This window comes from Charadrius vociferus, unplaced genomic scaffold (assembly GCF_000708025.1).
Source record: "Charadrius vociferus isolate BGI_N301 unplaced genomic scaffold, ASM70802v2 scaffold107, whole genome shotgun sequence".
In the NCBI taxonomy this organism is placed as follows: Eukaryota; Metazoa; Chordata; class Aves; order Charadriiformes; family Charadriidae; genus Charadrius; species Charadrius vociferus.
The window spans coordinates 137,350-159,772 of record NW_009649117.1 but is presented as its reverse complement, the minus strand read 5'-3'; the positions used below and the strand labels follow the sequence as shown (position 1 = coordinate 159,772).

Below are 22,423 nucleotides of genomic sequence, written 5' to 3'. Positions count from 1 at the left end.
CCGAATTATAACACAAGTACAATTCCATTGCAAAACTCAACCAAACTAATCCTCCAGCTGCCGTAGGACTGGAAAGAGTAACAAAATCCTTTCCAGACTATCCTGGACATCGTTACTGGTGAGAACATCACCACTGGAGAAATCTGCTCAGCAGACCCATTGCTGCAGCTACATCACATTCTTTAGTGAAACATCCTTCTGCAGGAGATACCCACGCCAGCAAGTCCGCAACCCACCGAGACGGAGAAGGCAGTCTCCTCTCTGATGTGGGTGCCAACTGCTAAGCATAAATTAATAGCAGCTCTTACAGTTTTATTTTTTAGCCAACGTGCCATTAAAAACCAAAGCAGAAGCTCACCATCGTCTCACAGCTCATGGGAAAGAAAATATATTCCAGCGGGCTGTGGCAGCAAATCAAGAAAAAGGCGATACCTGATTTATGTTTCCGGCTCTCTGGCTTTGGGTGCTGGAGGTATTTCTCCAAGATATTTCCAATTGCTGCCCCAAGTCGCTTGTTACAGCCCCCCCAGCTAAGAAACCCGGGGGCTCTCAGTCACTTGGGCTACTTTATATGAAATATGTCTCATAAATGAGCTCTGCAAGAACCAGCCCTTTGAATCCAACGCGTACTAAGCTCTTCTGGCTTCCTACGTTCCTAGCAGTTCTGCCTGGGACACACATCAATCTCTTATTTTCCTCTTTCCTTCTTGTAACAGCCATGATAGAAAGATCACATCAAAGATGGGCATTCAGAGCGTGTCCCAAAGGCTTCAAGTCTCTGGTAGCACCTTCTTTAGAAATTCCACTCCACCAACAAAATTCTTCCTGTTTTGTTCCCCGTGAAGTGCTGCTCCCTCGCCGCAGCCAGCCAAGCTACTAGAGGAAACCCAGAATTTAATAACAAAAGCAACTGCCTGTCGTTGATGGCTTTTAACTGGAGCAAAGTTCTTCATAAGGATTGCAGGCTGAGCACTGCGTTCCTCTCTTGATAATATCTGTATTTTTTCCCCTTGTAATGAAGATAAGTAGCAATTAATTATTTTAAAAGCTGCGTGCTCTTGTCCTTTGCAGATAACAGCTCTGCCCAGCCTGAAAACCTCAAGACAATCGTTCCTGAGCGGGCAGGAATGGGATCTGCCGCCTCCACACTCACAATAGGGTGAACGTGTCTCCTCTAGCCCCACATTTTGGCGAATGCTCAGAACAGAGACACAGTCAGCAGCAAGAAACTACACCCCCGGGTACAACATCCAGCTTGCAGGATTAAAAAAACAAAACAAAACACAGTTCTCAGTGGTTTAACGCTCTGAAACCCAACAAAGCTTCCCCATTTCGTAGGGGATTACAAGCAAGACCGGTGACGCCAATGAGCAGTCTACAGATGACACAGCTACTGTCGGCCACTGAGACTGAACCACCAGAACTGATGTCTTCGTTGTGCACGCTGATACCACTTAAAGACATGGAGAGTAGATAGAATAGAATGTAAAATAAAATGGAAAACAAAGCATACTCCAATTTCTGCAAAATAAGAATACAAGAGAGGTGCTCCTGTAGACATCCTCTGACCTTGGAAGTCTGGAGGAGACCTAGTGCCAGAGGAAAAGAAAGAGTGGAGGTTCCCCTGCATCCCAAAAGGGTCGGCTCTGCTCAGCTCCGGTCTCTTCCTGGAAAATTCATTTTCTTAGGCTGTAAAAAGGACCTGCTGGATAATAAAGATGCTTACGGGAACGCCTCTGCAGGCTGAACGTCCTATACAGAGCTTGATGGAGCAAAAACTGCAAGTATTGTTTCTCTGACTCTTAGACAGAAGGTGTATTCTGTAAAGCACCTGAGGAACAAGCAAATAATCTCATTCATCCCTGAAGAGCTGTCGCCTTCATCGCAAAATATGGGATACACCTGCAAGACTCAACAGTAGTGCCCTGCCACTGTGGAGGGGGATTAACGTCTCATTCAGAACCCGCCAGGCTCTCAGGCAGCCCAGATTATAACCATGAAAAGGACACTGGGAGTAAGTAAATTAGATTATTCTTAGAGGTCTTGGGTCTGAGTACTCTCCTGATCCAGCCAGATCAGCTACCGCTAAAGGGAATAACGCGGTATGATTTGTGGCCAAACGGCTCTGTAACAAGTACACACTTCTGCTGAAACCCCCGAAGAAATATTGTTGAAAGTCGCAGAGCTCATGCTTACCAGCATGTGTTTGAGAAGTTTTCCCTTATCCCAATTTCTATCGTATCTCCAGAGATCATAAAAAAACCCCAAAAAAAAACCTCTTGGCCTTTAGTCCAAGAAAGAAAAAAACCAATAATATAGCCCGTTCTCCTGCTCCTGAAGCTCAGCATCTGCGTTTTCCAGCACAGGACAGAGAACTGCAATTCCTCCTTCAGCCCAGACGGACACCTGAATTAGCAATCACCTTCCCATTACGTTATTTCAATCTCTTCCCCTCTTCAAGGAAGAACTGGAGAATTATTGCTCAAAAAAAAAAAAAGGCTGGCAGAGAAACGCAATACAGTTACACTTCATTGAAGAAGGGGTAAAGCACAGAAAAACCTGACTTGGAGAGTATTTTGCTTTCCTTGAAGTACTGAGCTTTTAATAGTCATCACAGTTTCAAGAGATCTTTTATGTGACTTGAGAAATATTTGTTTCTCTGTTGCCAAAGCCAATGTATTGGCTAATGTGTGCTGTCTAGCCTAATGACATCACAGCATTAAAATTAATCTTCTGCATCATTAAAAGCCCAAAATGCTGTTAAGTAATTTTTTTTTTTTTTAATTTAAACTAGAGGACATTACAAAGCAGGCAATAGTACTGCAAGCTGGAACCCGGCCGTGTAAAACCTTCTTTACAGAAAGGGTCCCATTTCTCTCCTTTGTAAGGAAATTAATTTGTGTTATGAAGTAGCTCAGATTGAAAGAGCAACAAGTGCCGGAGCAGTGAAACGATCCCAGTGAAATAAAAATAAGAAAAGATTAACAGAAAAAAAACAACCCTGTGGCTGGTATAGCGAAGGGATCTTTCTGATCTTCTCTAGGTATTGGGTTTTATTTAAGATCCAGCATGTTGACCTAGCGCAGCGTTACACAAATGTGGAACAAGGCCAATCTCAGCTTTTCATTTAATTTAATCCATAGCAGAGTGGAATCCGAGATGCTACTGATGCCATTATTCTTTCATAAGTGAGCCATAGATGTGTAAACTAAAAAAACCCAAAACAAAATCCCTCCTTTTTAAATGTTACTTGAAAAAAAAAAAACCAACCAAAATCAAAATCCCAAATCACAACCTACTGCTCCTTCTTTGTTTCTTGTCCAAACTTCCCCAAATTCAAAGGATATATTTAAACAAACAACCTCAGCTTTAGCGCTCTGAAAGGACTGTAAAAGAGGGTGTAAAAGACGCGACACATTTAAATGCTCCAAGAGTGCGAGATGTGCATAATGGCCACCATTATACTCCCTCCGGCAGCTAAATACAAGTAATTGATTGATTCAACTTCTTTTCCACAGTTTCCTTTCCAGGAAGTCCTGAAGAAAAAGCAGTTTTCTCGAGAAAACACAGCAAATAAGACAGTGGTCTACATTAATCCATTAAACGCTAAACCAGCGATGCGATAGGACACTGGAACCGAAGGCGGATAACCACACTCAGAGAAACACCTTGGATTTTAAACGCAGCTACAGAAATTTCGATTTTTAGTGATTTGTAATAAGTCCTTCCGCTTCCTGAACTAAAGCACCTTGTTTGCTGCAAATTTCACGACCAGTGGAACGAGACCAGCCGAGCCAGCGAGGAGAAGGGGAAATTTTGCTGACACGTTACTTTTGCAGAGGAAAACCAGACGCAGCGTTAATTAAGGCCGGGCAGATTGAGGCGAGGGCCACTCGGCGCTTCAGTCGGTTGGTCCATTCCGTTTACCCACGTGGTAACACCACGATGCACCTTTATAGTTGGGAAAAAGCCCCACCACACTGGTTTGCAGAAACCACCAGCTCAGAAGGTTCACCCAGAGGGCTGAGGTCTGGCTGCTAATCTGGTTTACAGGTTGATAAATCCAGAGCAACCGCGCCTCAAACCCACCGGTCATCTGGGAGAGAACAAGAGCAGTGTCCTTTGGATTCCCCCACCAACAGCGCTCGGAGCGCTGCCCTGTGTCGCCGGGAAAGCCCAATGCTGGCTGTTCGCATGAACCCGGCCAACCCTGGGACACGCATCCCAGGCGGACACCTCTTTTACGAACGATTATAAGGGGTTTTTTTGGTCCCTGCAAACAAAGATAAGCATTTCGCTATCACAACAGTGGTCACACAGCATGATCAGATTTTTTTTTTTTTTTGCCAGATAGAAACAGAAACATCCGATGGCAGAAGAACCCCAAAGACCCCTTTCCTTCATCCTCCAGTTTACCGCACGCAACCACGGTGCCAACCACTTACCTGGGACAGGACTCTTGCTCGAGTTTAAACTCTGAGCCTCTGTGCTCTCCTCCAGTTGCCCATCTGCTTCTGTCTCTTCCTTCTTTTCAGTTTCTTTTACCTCTTCGTTAAGAGTAGTTCTTGTGCTCTCCTCTCCTTCTAAGTCTCCCTGAACAACAGGGAGGGCACTAGGAGATGGAAGAGGAGGTGGAGAAGGAGTTGTAGTGGTAACAGCAGCAGCAGCAACAGAAATGGGAGGAGAAGGAGGCGGAGGGGTGGGAGGTGGGGTGGGAGGAGGAGAGGGAGCAGCGGGAAGAGCACTGGAAGGTGGCACGCTTTCCACTTCTGCTGGAGGTGCTTCTGGAGTCTCCAGCTCAACAGTCAATGGCGCAACGTCCGCCTGGGCTACATCTACTACGCTCTCTGCAGCAGTTACTTTTTCACTAACTCCGTTCATTTCATTAATTAGATTAGTACTAGCAGTCACTGGAATATCACTAGATGCTACACTACCAGGCTCCTTGCACACCTCGGCATCAGCCTCTTCCACCGGTGAAGGGTCTGATGTGTCCGTGCAGGGTGCGGCACTAGATATAGGCATTGCCTCCTCCTCTTTTGGGGAAGCGAGTTCACATTTCTCCTCTGAGTCAGCTGTGAATGTGGGTTTACTAGAAACGGCGACAACAGCAGCAGCAGCAGCAGAAACAACTGCGACGGGAGCAGCCGGGGTTGGCGATGGAGCAAGAGGAAGTTCTGGCGGTGTTTCCACTGAGGTGGCCTCGGTCGTCTGACCAGCTTGATCTTTTTTCTCCCCAGTAGGTTCTGGTCTGAGGACTGGAGAAGGTGGTTTTAATACTGGATCTGGTTTTGGCTTCTCTTCTGGGAAAGGAAAAAAAAACAAAGCCAATGTTACTAGAAGCAGCAAGTCAACCCCATTTTCCTTCACTGTATCTAAGCCACCTCGGTCCCCCCCTTGCCTGTGTTCTGCCCCACTACTCAAGAAGCTCCGAGAAGACACCAGAGGGACCTGAAGCTGATCTTTGCATCTAACGACGAAGTCCAGACAGCCTGCACCTGGCACATGCCAAAACACAACCCCGGCTTGTGTTTTTCTGAACGTCGGCTTTGCAGCAAACGGCCGACCTTTACAGAAAAGGCGTACCAGTACGTTACAAAATGTGGATTTTCTTTTTCCGAAACTGCTGCTGAAAATAGAATTTTTCTTGTCCGAAATAACAGAAGACAAAAATATGCTTTACTTGTATTCTGCCTCATAGGAGCTGGGGGTTTCAACACCGAGACCTGGGCAAATTCATGTTCCAAAACACAGGCAAACAGACGCTGGTAAGAGCGCCGGCAACCTGCAGGCAGTCCCTGCCACGGTCCCCCGTTCCTAACACGGGGACACCACTCCACGACTGATGACGTGCTGTTCTTTTACCTATGCCATATGACACGCCATTACTAATACATGATACACACCTCGTTTATTTTCCCACTTGTTACTTCTTAACTCCATCGCTCAACAGTCGAAAGGACACAACCCCCTTTTTTCGTTCTAAATTTCAGCAAAGACATCTTTTCCCAAAGAAAGCAAAAATGAAAAGCCCAGCTGCCACCAAAGAACAGCATCGCTCCCTCTTGACGTTTGTAGGCTAAGGGGATCAGGCAGAGTGGGGGAAGCACAGTGAAATATGCACGTGTACCAAACCAAACCCCAAAATACTGTGTGCAGAGAAGTCCCTATACTTATCATGGAATGGTTTGGGTTGGAAGCGACCTTAAGGATCATCTGGTTCCACCCCCCTGCCCTGAGCAGGGACACCTTCCACTGGACCAGGTTGCTCCAAGCCCTGTCCAACCTGGCCTTGAACACCTCCAGGGATGTTGTGACTTTGCGATACCATCCTTGCCACAACCACTACGCAGCTCCCAAAGGTCGGCTGCCACTCTGTTGCACACATCCGTGATACCCCACCTAGAGTGCTGCATCCAGCTCTGGAGTCCTCAACATAAGAAGGACACGGACCTGTTGAAGCGGGGCCAGAGGAGGGCCACAAGGATGATCTGAGGGCTGAAGCACCTCTCCTACGAGGACAGGCTGAGAGAGTTGGGGCTGCTCAGCCTGGAGAAGAGGAGGCTCCGGGGAGATCTTATTGTGGCCTTCCGGTCCCTAAAGGGGCTCCAGGAGAGCTGGGGAAGGACTTCTTACAAGGGCATGTAGTGGTAGGACGAGGGGGAATGACTTCAAACTGGAAGACAGGAGATTTAGAACAGATATAAGGAAGAAATTTTTCCCTGTGCGGGTGGTGATCCCCTGGGGCAGGTTGCCCCGAGAAGCTGTGGCTGCCCCATCCCTGGAGGTGTTCAAGGCCAGGTTGGACGGGGCTTGGAGCAACCTGGGCTGGTGGGAGGTGGCCCTGCCCAGGGCAGGGGGTGGAACTGGATGATCTTCAAGGTCCCTTCCAACCCAAACCATTCTATGATTCTATGATTCCCACTTCTTTTGAACAAAGTACGAGCCAAGACCATTTAGGATCTTGGCTCTACGGGATCTCTGCTACACCCTCTCTCCCACCTCCAATTTGACAACAAGACGTAGACTGCATGATCTTGCTTAGGAAAACACCTCTGTGCTACAACTCTGCACAACAGATGAGACCAGTATCACTCAAAGTCAATCCTACCGACGGCAGGGACTCAACGGTCCAGTTCTTAATCACCGTTATGAGGAGGTCGGCTTTATCTGTCCTCGGGGAGGGAGCTCTGCTCTGCTCCATCAACGTAACATGCCCCGAGGCTTTCAGAGCACTGAAGCAACAGGGAGCTCCTTTGGGACGCTGCCACGACAGCAAAACACAATTCTGGAAAATCCAGAGGTGCAAACCTCCCTGTTCAGCTCAGGAAATCAAAGGCTATAACCAAATCATCAGAATTCAGGAAGAACTGAAGAGGTATGGCTCTGCTTGGGCTTTTCCAGCTCTGTTGCCTTTCCATTTGGGGCTTATTCAACAGAGAGACTGCAGGGAAAGGGTTTTTGAAGGCAAACGCATCCAAAACCGTTTGGAGCATCAAGTCCCATCTCTAGGAATAGCTGGAGCAACAAAGTTTGCTTCCAGCCATCGGCAGCCCCAGCAGCGGTGCGGTAAGGACTGCAGCCAAAGCAGTAGTTTATCAGTTTCATGAGGCACACAGGGAGACGGCTTCGGATGAGGATGAGAAATGAGGAAAAAAGATGGGAGAAAGTATCCCAACAGCTGATTCTGATTCTGAAGGCTCCGTGGCAGAAGGAGGACCCAGGAACCGGTTTAGAAAAGAAAATGCGTCACCTCCGATTTCTGGAACATCCTTTGCAGACAACTCACGGAGCATTCCTGACATTTACAGCTCGCTATAAACAACCGCCTGGATATTCTCTCCCTTGAGTCAAATGAGATTGCTCAAAAGTAAAAAAAGAAAAAGCATTTGAAGTGTCTAGAAGAACATTCCGAGAGATAAAAAACACAGCAAAAATATACAACTGCATTTTAAAACCGGTGGTTTTAAACACACTTTCTTCAAACTACACCTTATTTGGCCAAAATATAGCCCCCGATGCAGGCTGTGTGTGCAAAAATCCGAGGAGAAAAGTAATTTGAGGAGGGGGGATTTCAGAATATTGATGAGCAGATTTGGTTAGTGAGAAGTAAATCTCGAGCGACCATCCCGGAGAACAAATCTCCAAGTCCCGGCAAAGGAACAGCCGTCCCTGCCAACTATTACACAAACAGTCACGTGAAACAACATCCAGTTGGGAAGGGAAAACAAAAATCAATGCAATTCATCCAAATTGCATCACATCCCTTCTCCTAAATATGCCAAGATCATTCCTCACGTTGTATTAGGAAGTATTTACGGGAAGTGCTAGGCTGTTCAGGAGGAAAGCTCACTCCATCAATAGATTTTTTTTTTTTTTAAAATCTCCAGATAAATATAAATCTTGCAGCACTACTCTTCATTGGGAAATACTTTTACAAACCCAGCGGGATGGGCGCTGGCCATCTCCTCCGTGCCGAGCTTATCCAGCGAAGGAGCTGGGCTGCTGGGTGGTCGTGGTGGCAAAGGTTCCCCGGAGCGGCAGACGGGGAAGATTTTCCCGGCTACGGGAATTCGTTTCTGCTTCGCAGTGTTTATCGGAAAATAATCGCTGGGCTCGCTGCCATTTTTCCATCTTTTGTCCCGCTGCAAACGCTGGCGGGGTGGTACCGACGCCGGCTCCGCAGGCAGCTTTCGGAGCGCACGATAGTGAGTCACGGTGTCAGCGGAGGGGCTCGAAGCTTTCCAAACTTTGGGATCTGACAATCTATTTTCCACTACCCGCGTTATACACTCCCCGTGTCTGCTACATCACAGGATTTGGAAACAGGTTTAAAAACATAATGATAATACTCCAAACATCCCCCCGAACCTGTGCAAGCTGGCTAAATGTGGATGGCTCTGATTTCAGGCACAATTATACCCCGTTACAACTTCTGCACTGGCCTGGCCGGCAGCCAGCCGCCTGCACGCTCCGCCATCAGCTCGACCCGAATTCTCCAGCAACATCCTCGCCTTCGGCAGCGCGGCCGATATATGTGTGCTGGGGCACCTATAGGAAGGACAGCTAACTGCCTGCCCCTAAATAATACCTTGAGATGTGGCATTATAGTACCAATTCCTGTATTCCTCCATATCACTATGAATTTTGAAGCCTGAAAAGCCAGCAGCTGCTTGAAGAGCCCCAAAACCTTGTCTCAAAAACCCCACAAGGATGGGAAATGCGACGCAATCCCAAATCCAGCCTCGCTAATGACTTCGACGCCCAACTAAGAGGGACTGCAGACTGTGGCAGCGAGGACCGGCACGGCGCCCGCGCCGCGCTCCCGCTGCCCGACCCAGCCGACGGGCCCAGCGCCGCGCGCAGCTATCAACAGCTGCCAAACCACCGCTGAACAGCACAAAATTAAAATGAGAGCTTTATACCAAATTTCAACGGATGCAAATGAGCGCCAGAGGTGAAGGGGACGAGGGAGAATCCAATCGCTGGGCTGAGCGCAGCGAAGGGGCTCTTAGGGGAAGCAATAATACTGGTTTTAATAAATACGTGCTTAAGCAAGCCGGGCAACCCCATCTATGGCTATTTTTATTTTGCAACAAGAAAAAACCAACATCAAGCAGAAAGCGAGAAATGATTTGGATACCTCTGCTCGTATTTCTGGAAAGACGCACCCCCAGGTCACTTTGGAGGGGGGCGTAAATAAATACTGTTAACGGTGTCTAAATTCCCCCCACCTTTAACCCGCTCTGTGCTGCGACTGACCCCACCGCCGCTCTCCCCCGGCCCCAGGCCGCGGCCGCACGCTAACGGTGTTATTTCAGGGCTCGCTCTTTCTCTGCAGCGCTTACATAAATGTGCTCTTTAGCGATTTTTGGACTGGAACAAATGTTTGGATCTTTCTGGGATGGAAGGGAGCTGAACACAGGAAAGCTCATCAGTGTTAACTCTCAGTTCAAGCCCTGATTTATATTTAAACCAGCACTGTCAGGCCTGTGTAATTAACTAAATAAAGACCACTTACTTCCAGTTTACTTCCAGTTGCCTACAAAGGGATTAAATTAAGGACAGAAGGAAGAGGGAGAAGACTCAGTTGTCCTGGAAATACAAGTTTTCATAGCCAGGGCTGCAATACTGCCATGCGAAGCGCTGGGTTTTATGGTTCAGCATCAATTTGCTGGAAAGGGCGGATGCGCTTTGAGTGCCTGCATCACGGTCATCAGTTGTCGGGCTCCCAGTGCCATCGTGTGCCTCGGCGTGCTCAGAGCGCGTCCCTGGCAGCGAGCGGGACTGGGGCATGTCGGCAGAGGGGGGACGCGGACACGGACCGGGAAGAGTGGCTGCGCCAGAGCTGAGCGGCAGCGAGCCTGCGAGCGACGCTCAGCCAGCACCATCAGTCGATTTGACGCACGTTAAAACTACCCGCAACTTTTTCAGGTGACAAAGACAGCTACGTTTTGCGCAAAGATCAAGACAAAGTCCCGATTCAGGTGGGACACGGGACCAGACGATGGCCAAAATGTCCCTTTTCAACCATTTCAGACACTGCAGTGGTCTAGAGGTGTATCTGTAGATGAGTTTTCACTAAGGGAAAACCCTGAAGTCTACACTATGGCTGCAGAAGAGCAACATTTTCAGTAAGTTTTAAAAGTCTGATACAAATTAGCCTCAGGGATACCTCCCTTTACTTCCAAACAGCGACAGCGCTGCTATTGGGATCTGTGATATCTGAAACATCAGAGGCAGCTTCTTTTCTCTTTTCTAGAGCTGTGCTTCTCTGGGGCTTAGGGTCTGGTTTTTTCCCCAGCAAATACTCTGAAAAAAACCCCATCTCGGCAGGCTCAAAGTTTACAGGCAACGCTCCCGAGTAAGAGACGGCACTTCTCGACTTCCACGTACACATCGCTCCGGGCAGAAACCTCAAACGCTGCAACGCGGCAAATGACGGGGGCGCAAAGAGCGGTGTCAGCTCTGTATTCCGACACCACGTCCGTTCGCATCGTGGCACTATACACATTAATAACTACAGCTTTTTAATGGCTTTTAGGTGGCTATAGGATTTCAGTGCGGGAAGAGACTTGGCACACTTCATCCTCCCTCCTGGGACACCCTTTCTTTAAACACTTTAAAACAATCTGTCACCCTTCAAATGTCTATTCTTAGATATGACAAGGAAACACAATCAACTTTTAAGACACTTTTTCCATCCGTGCAGCTTCTACTAAAGTTGGCAGTATTTGTTACGAGACGCTTTGCATGCTACCGTGGTGGTTGTTTTTTTTTCCCTAATTAAAATCTCCGGTGTCCCATAGGACAGGATCCACGGGATGCTCTGGTTAAACGCCATCGCTATGGCTCATTGTCCAAACGATGCGCAGCCTCTCCGGCGAAGAGCATTTTACTGACAACACGCTTGCTGCTGAAGAATGGCACGTGGGCGAGAGGAGGTTCACACTGCCAGGTGCTCCAAAACAACTTTTAGGACATACAAGCTTGAATACAATCATATTTGAGCAGTTTCACATTGGCAAATTTCAATTAATTCCCTTAGCAACACACTGTTAAAATGTTCCACTGGAGGAAAAGAAGTCCCTCCCCTCCTGTTTCTGCTGACTGCTCGTCTCTGTGCCAAAAATATTCCTAGTAAAACAAGAAAGGAAGAGGGGGAAAAAAAAAAAAAAAGACTAAAAATAATCAGGAAGGAAATATCCATCAACAAACCTTGCTTCGGGTTGCTGGTCGCTGTGACGGGGGCGCTGGCAGCGAGGTGGGTGTTCTCCACAGTCCCGTAAACCACAGGGCTGTGCTCGGGGACCTGGCTGGGCAGCTGCTGCGATTTGAAGTACAAAAAAGGGTGATAATGAGCGTGCGAACACAAAAATTAGCAAGGTGGAACACAGGCAAGGAAGCGGGGAGAGGAGAAAAGGGGGGAGAGAAGAGAAAAACAGAAAGTGGGGAAAATAAAGAGAAAAGACACACAGACCGGTTGAATAAATTCAAGAAGTACATGGGAAGGGGAGGGAGGAAAAGGGGAAGAAGAGACGATTACTGTTAACAACAGCAAGAAAGAGACAGCACAGTTATTAACACACTTCATTCTCCAAATGCTTCTTCCAAGAGCAGAAATGCCTCTCCGTGTAGTCTGCAAAAAGTCAGATACGCACCAAAAACTCCCGGAGCTCTCTGTAACGCACGTTTGCCTTCTGGACCCGACTCCTTTCTCAACCGGTCAGTTATTTCAAACACCTTTGACATTTATATATAGATTTATTTCATTTTTTTCTATATTTATTTACATAGAGATAGACATCTCTATATAAATAAATATATTTCTATGTTTATTTATAAATGTGCATATGTATGTATATCATGATGTAGTATGTACGCTAACGTATATATGTATCATAAAATATATGTATGTGTATATATACCATATATATGGAGATATATATCATAATAATAGTAGTTATCACAGTAAGAAAATGATCTGGATTGGTTACACCTGTGTGGCCGTAAGAAAAACCCCCTCCGATGCCTCCTGCAAACAGACTGAAGGATGGTACTCGCTGGGCAATACCAGAATAAACCCCACTGTGCACCAGTCTGAAGGAGAGCGGGAGGAGCGGGTTCCCCGTCCTGACATTGTCTATACCTAAAAACAAAACTGCAGCCCCCAGCAGAGCCACGGCCTGCTGCAGAGACCGCATATTTTAATTACGTCTCCACCATTAATGGGACAAACACTTCACTTGTGTTTGTGGAAGGTTCGAGAAAGACAAAAAAAAAAAATCCCTTGTATTTTATCCAGAATTTAAGGCAGAACTTGCGTAAGACTACACCGCAGTCACTCAAACGTACAGGTAAAGCACTTGTGTGCGGCAGAGTGAACACAGACGGGGCAACTCAGCTATTCACATTTGCAAAATCCCCTTCAGCACGCACCAGGGACCGCACAAAGAAGAAAATGGAGCTAAATTTAATTTAACAATCTAAGGTGAAAAGCCAGGTGGCTCTTCGCAGGTGTCCGTTCTCATCAGCCATACACCCACGCTGACTTCTCCGAAGATCGACCGCAAAAGGGATTTTGAAACAATCAAAATAAAGCAGAATGCCCACGGCACGGGTGTCTAATTCCCTCTTGCGGCTATCAGAAATCCACGCAAAACTTATTTCCCTAAAAAAAAGAAGCAATCTGACAACTTGTTCCTCTTCCTGGGACTCTTTTCCCCTCCTCTCCTTTCCAGCTTTTCCCGCTATTCCATCTGTAGAGTGCAGAACAAAGTGAACTATCTTCAACACACTATTTCTCACCGTTTCGGGCAACGGAGACATAAAGGAGGACTGTGAAAAAGCACATCTGGAAAAATAAAAATCACGATCTAAGTCAGCGGGGTGACGGGTTGAAATTTTATTTGGGATCGTTCCTCTTCCAGGAAGGAGCCCAGCAAGATCGGCTGGGCTATGGATGAAGAACGGCCTCCCTGCCTCCCGCCAAGGCTGAAGGAAGCCAAAGAAAACACAGTTTTAGGAGTGAGTAGGTTTCGAGAACGCTTTCCCCTCACCCTCAGCAGATCATTAGTTTTGTTTTATGAAAAAATTTATGGACGAAAGCGGTGGGGAAAAAGGAGAACGTGATACAAATCACAGGAACCAAACGAGACCAGCGGACAAGAAACCCATAAGCCTGGGAACTTCTTGGGTCACTAAACTTGTTTTCTTAAGAAATTTGGAAAACTCATCTATTTTGTGGGAACGATATTGCAGAGCAATATAAATGGTACTGAAGTACTGACCCTTACAGGTTCTCAGCTTCAAAACGGAGCGATTAGAGACTTTCTAGGAAAAAAAAAAAACCACTCGAAATTGCTCTCGTGATTTACGACGTTAGAAGAGTCGCTCTGTGTTACTCTGTCCTACCCCGGCCCGCAGACTGCGCAAACACAAACCGTGACAAACTCATCGAGACTTGGAAGAGGTCTGCCAGGAAAATAAGAGCATTTCTTCCTCTTCAAAAGGTGATCTTCTCTGTGAGTCAGTGCCGAGCAAATGCTGTAGCCAGGTTCAATACGCACTCCTGGGTTTTATTTATCTTCCCAGCAATAAACAGAGTGCGGAAAATAGCATCCTGCTAGAAATGGATAAATAATACGTCCACTTGCTGCCAGTGTTCCTCATGTAGGAACTTTAAAGCATTTTAGCAATGAAGCCACCGCTGAGGAGGTGCTGGGAAGAGCCAACTCAAAGCAGTTTTTGGTCAGCGATGCTGACTACAAAGCAGGAGATACAAAAATCACAAAAACGGCTAAAGCCACCCGGCTGGAGTCTCGGCAGCAGTGCTCATCTTCTGCACAAGTCCAATATTTTTTTGATGATAAACACTTAATTGATTTTTTACTGGGGCATGTAGTGATCGGACGAGGGGGAATGGCTTCAAACTGGAAGAGGAGAGATTTAGATGAGATATCAGGAAGAAATTCTTTCCCATGAGGGTGGTGAGCCCCTGGTGGGAGGTGGCCCTGCCCAGGGCAGGGGGTGGAACTGGATGATCTTCAAGGTCCCTTCCAACCTGAACCATTCTGTGAGTCTATAACCAAGAGAAGGCTTGTGTTATCAAAATTTTGGGTTTTCTTTGAGTCAGTTAAAAAAAACCCAACAACTCCAAATCTAATGAAAAAAAGAGAAAATTTTGAAACCTATTATTATTATAAAATGATTTTGTTTTCAAACGTAGAATCTGGGACAGGGACTGGTCTACGGCAGTTGTGTCTACACATTTCCTGAGCCAGTTTCTCCCTCTATGCTTGTGTCATTTAGGTAATGAGATTACAGAATCAGACACTGGCCATCAATAGAAAAGAAGCGTTACTAGGATTTAACACTGTCATTGGGCTGGGAGACACTTCGATTAGATGATGCTTCATCAAGGCTGGAGTTTGCATGTTCGCATTTTGAGTCTTCAACCAGACGAAATCTCATCGAAATCCCTGATGTGGAGGGTTTGGTTCAAAGGGTGGTGGAAGAAGACAACAGTGACGATGTTCCTGGCACTTCTTCCAGGAGCTGCCTCAAACCATGAGCATCTCAACGGGCAGGTGCTTTCATCGGAATCTCACCCTGACTCTTCACAGCATTTATCAGCCGGGGAAAAGGAATACAAAGAAGCCCTAGCGTGTTTCATGCAAAGTTACGGCTGAAGATTTAAAGTTTACTGATTTTAGACTGTTCAAAATTGTAAGATCCACCACTACTGGAATTCAGCCACTGAGCACAGTTATTAAGGCATCACCTAATTTCATCCAAGATACCAGACTTGCTCAACGAAAGGAATTAGAGATGCTGTTGGGACAACAACTTTGAATTTCCTGGCTTAAGTGGGCTTAAATTTTCAGTTATGTCACACTAATGAACTTTTTATGGTGAGCTCTATTTCAGAGCTCTTCTGTGATTAACAAAAGTGGTTCCAAGTACCTAATCAAAAAGAAGCCTGGATATTAAAGAATGAGGTATTTGCATACCTTAGAGTAGATGATTGGACATCACTGCTGTGCTCTGCATATAAATTACAGCTGATAAAAAATTCATGCTTATTAACCTCCTCTTCAAAAACATTTATTTCGTCTTGTTTGACTTAACTGTAGTATCTTAAAATAGATTTCAGAATGCAAAAATGATCCGGTAAGTGTCTGGATGAGCTGCACCGTGCCCGAACACAAGCTGAAACCCTGGCAGTTTTCAACTCTTCCCCACTTCTAACTGGGAAAGTCTTTAGCATGAAGTCATGGGAAGAAGATCTCACCAGCACTCCAACGTTTTACATCGCTAGCATCTTCCCTGATGGAAAATGCTTGGAGAGATGTTTAATTGATTCTATACAGAGACACCTCTCAGCTCTCTCCCCATCCAGCTGTAGCTGCAAATCATCAGACTGCTCTCTGGCAGAAAAACCCCAGCTTTTTCCAGTCAAGTATTGGAGCCCTCAGCACAAGAAGGACATGGACCTGGTGGAGGAGGGCCAGAGGAGGCCCCGGAGATGCTGGGAGGGCTGGAGCCCCTCTGCTGGGAGGACAGGCTGGGAGAGTTGGGGGGGTTCAGCCTGGAGAAGAGAAGGCCAAAAAGGGGAGACCTCAGAGCCCCTTCCAGTATCTGAAGAGGCCTACAAGAAAGCTGGAGAAGGACTTCTTACAACCGCATGTAGTGATAGGACGAGGGGGAATGGCTTCAAACTGAAGAGATATTAGGAAAATTTTTCAGTTTGAGGGTGGCAAGACAATGGGGCAGGTTGGCCCGAGAAGCTGTGGCTGCCCCATTCCTGGAGGTGTTCAAGGCCAGGTTGGACGGGGCTTGGAGCAACCTGGGCTGGTGGGAGGTGGCCCTGCTCAGGGCAGGGGGTGGCACTGGATGATCTTCAAGGTCCCTTCCAACCTAAACCGTTCCATGATTCTATGAAGTATTGCAGACCTCGGTGCCAGAACACAGTGAGATGGGAACTGCTCGAGCACAGTGCCTTGCTGCTGCTTGTCCGCAACAGAGACCAGGAGGAGGAAGCAGGTGACTGAAGCAAATGGTGATGCCTTTATGTGACGAGAGGATTCAACTGAATCAGGGGAACAGCCAAAAGCCGTAACAATCCTGTTGGTCTCACCAGAGGGCAGATATGCAGGCCAGGCTCTTATTTCCTCTTAGGGATCCCAGTTCCACTTTTACTGGCACAGCTGTAACCTCAAGCTCCTGCTCCAGTGCAAGGGATGTCCCAAGGCAACCTTGTGCTTTTGCTTCGGCACAGGGTGGTCAGCAGAAAAACTATCCAGACACAGAGGGGAAAGTAAGGTTTGAGCTCAGAAAAGGCTGTTTCACCTAAAAGCTCACAAAAACTGGTGACATTAAACAGGGAAGAACTTGGAAGAAGAAGAAACTGCACCCCAATCTCAGCCGGGCTCTGATCTAAAGCCCACCCATCACCCAGAGAACTTCTTGTCTTCTGTCTTCTAATCAGGCCCCTGAGCAGTGGGCAACAACCTCCAATAGAACACGGCTGACTTCCAAGGCTTGTGCCAAACCATAGAGTTTCTTCTCCAATTGTTCCAAAACCTTTAAGTTTTGCAGCCTGCGGGTTAGCGGCACCTCTCCCACGAGAGAGGGAGAACTAAGATGATCTAAGAAGCAACCAGTAGCTACAGCAAACTGGCAGCTGGGAAGAGGACAGCAGCCGCCATGCACCTCCTCTCCACCTCTGATGCCATGGGGAGAGCACGGAGGCATCGCCTCTCCTGTTGCAGGTGGGGAAGCGTCGTCACAAGAGAGAAATCACCTTCTAATTAGATAACGCAGCCACTCCCAGCCCCAGCGGTTCACGTCACAGTGGACTTATGTTCACGTCAGAACCGCTGGTCTGCGAGCGCTCTTTGGCCTTGGGTCAAAAAAGGACTAGAACAGATCTGGATTTCCAATTAGTTTAATTTTCAGGCATTACACGTGGACCTCTCTGGTGAAGCAGGATACCGAGACTTAGAAGGGGTCAAGTGACAAGAAGAGATTTATGAGCTACGGAAAACGTCAGCTTGGGATATTTATGCTTTTTCCTACATGAGAAAAATGCATTTTTAAGGTTGCACACACAGAGACCAAATCTGTGATAGATTTATCACAGTTCTGGGATACAATTCCTGAGCTACAGTCACCCCGGTTACTCTAAAGCAACACTGCTAAGGCAGAAAGACAGTAGTATGGACAGTGATGCAACTGAAGATCTATCATCTGCCTCAGGCGTGATACAGACTTTCCTCAGGTACACAAGACGAACAGAAACACCACATTTGTCACAAATATATTGGCTCCTCCTGTAACACTGGAAGTCTTTACCAGCTCTAAAACCTACCACTGATACAAGAACAGGGACGGGGAACTTGTAGCAGCGCTGCAGCTCCACGTTTTACGAGCTACAGCCTCGTAAAAATTACCAAACTTGGAGAAAAAAATAATTCATGGAAAATATTGACAATTTAGGACCATGCAGGTGTCTGAGGTGATCGGTGGTGTGGATGGAAGACACGGGAATTGACTTTAACAAACAGCAAAGCAAAGCAGACGTCACTGGGAGAAGGCTCCAGGGCCACGTTATTACCTGAGGTGGAGTAGGTGTGGAAGTGGGTCTCACGATGGGAGGCGTCGGGTTCCTGCTGCCCCCTCCAGACATTATTTCTTCTGTTATATCTTTGCCTCCCTGGTTTGGATCCCGGATTCGGATCTACGGTATCAAACAAGGAAATAATTTCAAACAAGTCTTCCTGTTAGACACTGTCCTTGGGGTTTATGGAGAGGGGAGCACAGACAGGACGTAAGTCCATTGCACTTGGTAGGAGCTGCTCTGCCTTGAGCTGGTGCTCCGCAGGAACACTGGGATGGGGTTTGTTTCGATAACTTGAAATGCGTGGTATGGCACCCCTTAATCTCGGAATCTAATTTAATCAAAATGCTCATCCAACCACACCAGTTAGGTCTAAATCTGTGCACGCCAGCGCACGTCCCTGTAACTCGGAATATGGTCTCTACTTAGGAAATTTAGCAGACAGTTTTGCTCCAGAACTAAGCTTGCCAGTTAGCGGAAAGTGCAAGAACAACAGGGAAAAAAAAAAAAAGTTAGAGGAAAGGGCAAGAACAAAAGGGAAAAAAAAAAAAAAAAAAGCTGTGTTTTACCCTGATATGAAATTCAGGGACTGTGCCACGCCAGGGGCTGGGAAAGGGGGAGAGCAAATCAGCTCTGTGTGTTTTTCCCCTCCGCATCGAGGAAAGTCATACCAACACAACAGAGGGAATCAGACGAAAAATACTTAGGGGAGGAAAAGGAAACCGCAAGAAGAACAAACTGACGTCCTGTGAAACTCATCAGTATGGTCTTTGAGTCTCTCTACAGCCCCCCAAAATAAAGCACTCCAGAACACACTCATTTGAATCCTCAACTTGAGCCAATCTGTGTTACTGAATACAAGCAACAGCCAGGCTGCTTGTGTTTATCTGAAACAGAGTTTTTAATCTTCAATATAAGAACTGAGGATTTTCATAAACCTGAAGACTGTTTGTCTGTCCACCTTCCCCAAAACACTTGGTTGAACAAGAGCGAGCAAACCCAGAGATGTAACCCTTCCAAGCGCAGTGGTCTCACTGGAAACCGCCGGGCTTTCTTCCATCAGCAACGCAGAAAGTCATTAACCGCAGAAGGGTTTTGTGATTTATCAACTTCAGTATCGTGCGACGTCTTCGCGACTCTTCGGGTTATGAAGACAAACAAATATACAGATGGTACTCGGGATGTTGACAAGATGTGGTCTTCTCTTCTTTTTGATGGGAGTTTTTCTGCTAAAATGAACTAATTTAATGAACCACAGCAACAGGGACTTAAGAGTTGGCACAAATTCCTGCTCTCTCCTCCTCCTGACAAGTAGTCAATGGCATTAAAACAAGCTTTCCCCGCCTGAAAGTTTGTAGCACTCGAATACTCAACTACTGGTGCATGCGGGTGTGTGTACATATATACGTTTAATTTTTCTTTAATTTCTCTCATTTCTCCAGTTGCAACACCAATTAACAAATTGAAACAGTACATCCAGAGAAAGTCATCTCAGGCATTTAAAAAACCCTTTGCTTTTATGCTGCAAAGAACTTCGCTTCGTTGGCATGAAACTCTCTTAACCACAGTTGTGCGTTTCTGAGCATCTGTGCATTTCCAACAGCACCAACGACACAGCCGTGTCGGGGTTTGGATGCTGAAAAGAGACTCCTCCGGACTGAAGGGGCTGGAAAAGAGGCGGCAGAAGAGTTGCACCACCCTTTGCCAACAGCAGCTACAAAAAAGGCCTTTCTTGCAAGCCCAGCCAACACGTTGTTCAGCTCTTCCCGTTTCCCAACTCAAGTGTCGTCTCAGATCATCTTCAAAAATCAAAAGATGCAAATATTCGGCATTTTCAGCCATGTGCAAGTCCCATGTTTTTCTTCCCCAGGAAGCAGTTCTTTCGATGTTTTCAAACCCCTCTAATGCACATAAATTGTTTAGAAATGATTCATCCACAAGGTCAAGTCCACCCCTAACACTCTGTTCCAGTGTTACATTCACCTGGTATGCCTTTACTATTCCCCACCATCAGCCACCTGCAAACGAGTTTAAATTCTATTAATCCGTCTCTCTTGAATCCCCACCGGTGAATTCGGGAGAGAGGAAACGTGGTCTCCAAACCTCTACCCACTTTCCTAACATCGTGTGTTCAGGTTCTTTCAAGTCTACAAATATGTCTACAACTTACCATTTTTCTACCTTTTCCAAGACATAATATTCAACAATTTCTTTTTTGCCAATTTGAACCAATTCCCAACATTCTCCCAAGCTGACTCGAGTTTGTTCGTTCCCACCTGGCTCTTTGGTAAAACTCCCAGCAGCAGCGCAGGCAGCTGAGGATCCCGGGCTTGGGGAGACGACGGTGCTTTCATTGATGTTCGTTACAAAATCGACAAAAAGATTTTCCTTTTTGCCTGGCCGAGATGTCACAAACTCGGAGCCGAAATAGAAGATTGAAGATAAGACACCACTGCAGCATTGCGCAATGTTTAATTACACTTAGGCGTGAAAGGTAAGATTTAGCTCCTCTGTGAAGATAAAGCTCATTTTTAAGCTTAAAATGGTTATTAACTTCGTTCAACCTTACAGGCAGGACAACTCCCAGGAAAGATGTCTCGGTCAATGATGACCACTTACCGTTTTTTTCTCTCTTTTCGCTGGCGGAGGCTGCTGCTGCTGCGTAGGCACTATGATGGGTGCTGACTGATACACCGGCTGACTTGGGTAGAAAGGTGTTCCTGGGAAAGGACAACGAGACAGAGACAAGAAGGGAACAGTCAGTTCATCTCTTAATGGAAGCAAACCAAACACCAGAGGTAAACTGGGCCACCTCCTCCCTCCCTTCGCAAACCAGAACTTCTACCATCCGGCTGGTCGCTGCTCTGTGTTATGCTCTTCCCCACTTCCGCAAAACTAAAACAGAAGCTGCTCCTCCATCAAGACGAGCGATTAAGTCACTACTTCATTATCCTTTTTCCCCTCTATAAACAGAAAAAAATGATCACGTGCACCCATTTCTGAGAGGCTGTTGAAATCATCAAGGCATGAAGAGAAAAGCGGCCCATGCTCGGACTCCTCTGACTGACAAACAGGTGGGTTTGTTCTTGCGTTGGTTTTGGGGGTTGGTTGGGGTTTTTTTTTGCCTTTGTAGAGAAATTCAGTCAAAACCATTACAAAGACTTTGCAAGGTCAACTGCAACCTTGCAATTTTGAAGCACGGCCAGAAAATTTCATTACGAGCAATGTTCTTCTCGTGCCGCAACACAAAAAAGCGCGACCATGGTTATTACTGCAGAATTACACCGCGTTGCTGATTACGTTCGTAATATCCAATATAGTTTCATTATGTTTTTCTTTATGGAATAAGACTGGCTCAAAATGACTGAGTGCTTGAAAGACGTGCCAGACATAAATAAAGGTGGCACAGTAGAGCCGTCTTCTGCCTGTGGATCAGGTATCAGGGGAACATGGAAGATGGTGCTGGGTTTTTTTTCCTTCTAAGCAGGGATGCTGGACGGACTGCCTGCTTGCACCTCAAGCTATCTGATTTCTTCTTCAACTGAACTAACCTCTAAATGGGAATGAAAACCTGTACTGTGTGTGTCTGGAACCAAAGTGGGAGGTTATTACTCGAGCAAACGGCAAAATCCAAGAAAGCAAACAAAACCAGCCCAGCGCAATCTGATTCGCAACTTCAAAGGACACGTTCCTCAAACTGGGAGCTGGAAAGCAAAAGCCCGGAGCAGGCTCGCCGTCTGCACGTTCAGAACAAGGACATTTCTGGGCTGAAAAAGAACTTTTTCTGGTAGCTGGAAGCGGAGAGCATCACATGGCACCAGCATCAAGCTGCCGAAAGCTCAGCGCACCCCATTCCTTTGCTCTCGGACGCTGCAATTAAGGTGGCAAAAATGACTCGATAAACTTCTCGTTTTGAACGTCACTGTGGGCGGCGTGACTTCAGATCTGGCCTCGGGGCACAGAAGTCTCCATCAGCATCCCCACAGTGTGGGAAGCCCAAACCCTCCTGCTTCTCTCCCTAAAAGCAGCCTCAGACTCTTCTGAGTCTTTGGCCAAGCTGCCCAGGTGTTGAACATGACTCTGGAGAACACGAGAGGACAGGAGCACACCCGGGAGCCCTGCAATGTGTTAATTATCTTGATTTCTTGTTTCCTAGGAACCAGATCTGGTCAGCTAGCCCGTGATGTGATCCCTGCCACCGAGGCAGCCACAGCGTCACTCAAGGAAGGACGCTTCCTTTATGAAAAATATTTTTAAAAAAAGCAAATCCCGAAAAGCAAGAGTAACTTCTGGGAAGAAATA

General features: G+C 46.7%; 1 protein-coding gene across 1 annotated transcript in view; it reads right to left on the bottom strand.

Moving 5' to 3' along the window:
- The window catches only part of EIF4G3 (eukaryotic translation initiation factor 4 gamma, 3), an 81,436-nt gene that overhangs the window by 41,325 nt on the left and 17,688 nt on the right, over positions 1 to 22,423 (bottom strand). Inside the window, exons 7-10 of the mRNA XM_009888342.1 lie at positions 20,741 to 20,841; positions 18,119 to 18,241; positions 11,719 to 11,827; positions 4,446 to 5,303 (exon numbers count right to left, since the gene is read on the bottom strand). Of these exons, the coding sequence (XP_009886644.1) occupies positions 4,446 to 5,303; positions 11,719 to 11,827; positions 18,119 to 18,241; positions 20,741 to 20,841 (1,191 nt within the window). The remainder of the gene's footprint in view (positions 1 to 4,445; positions 5,304 to 11,718; positions 11,828 to 18,118; positions 18,242 to 20,740; positions 20,842 to 22,423) is intronic.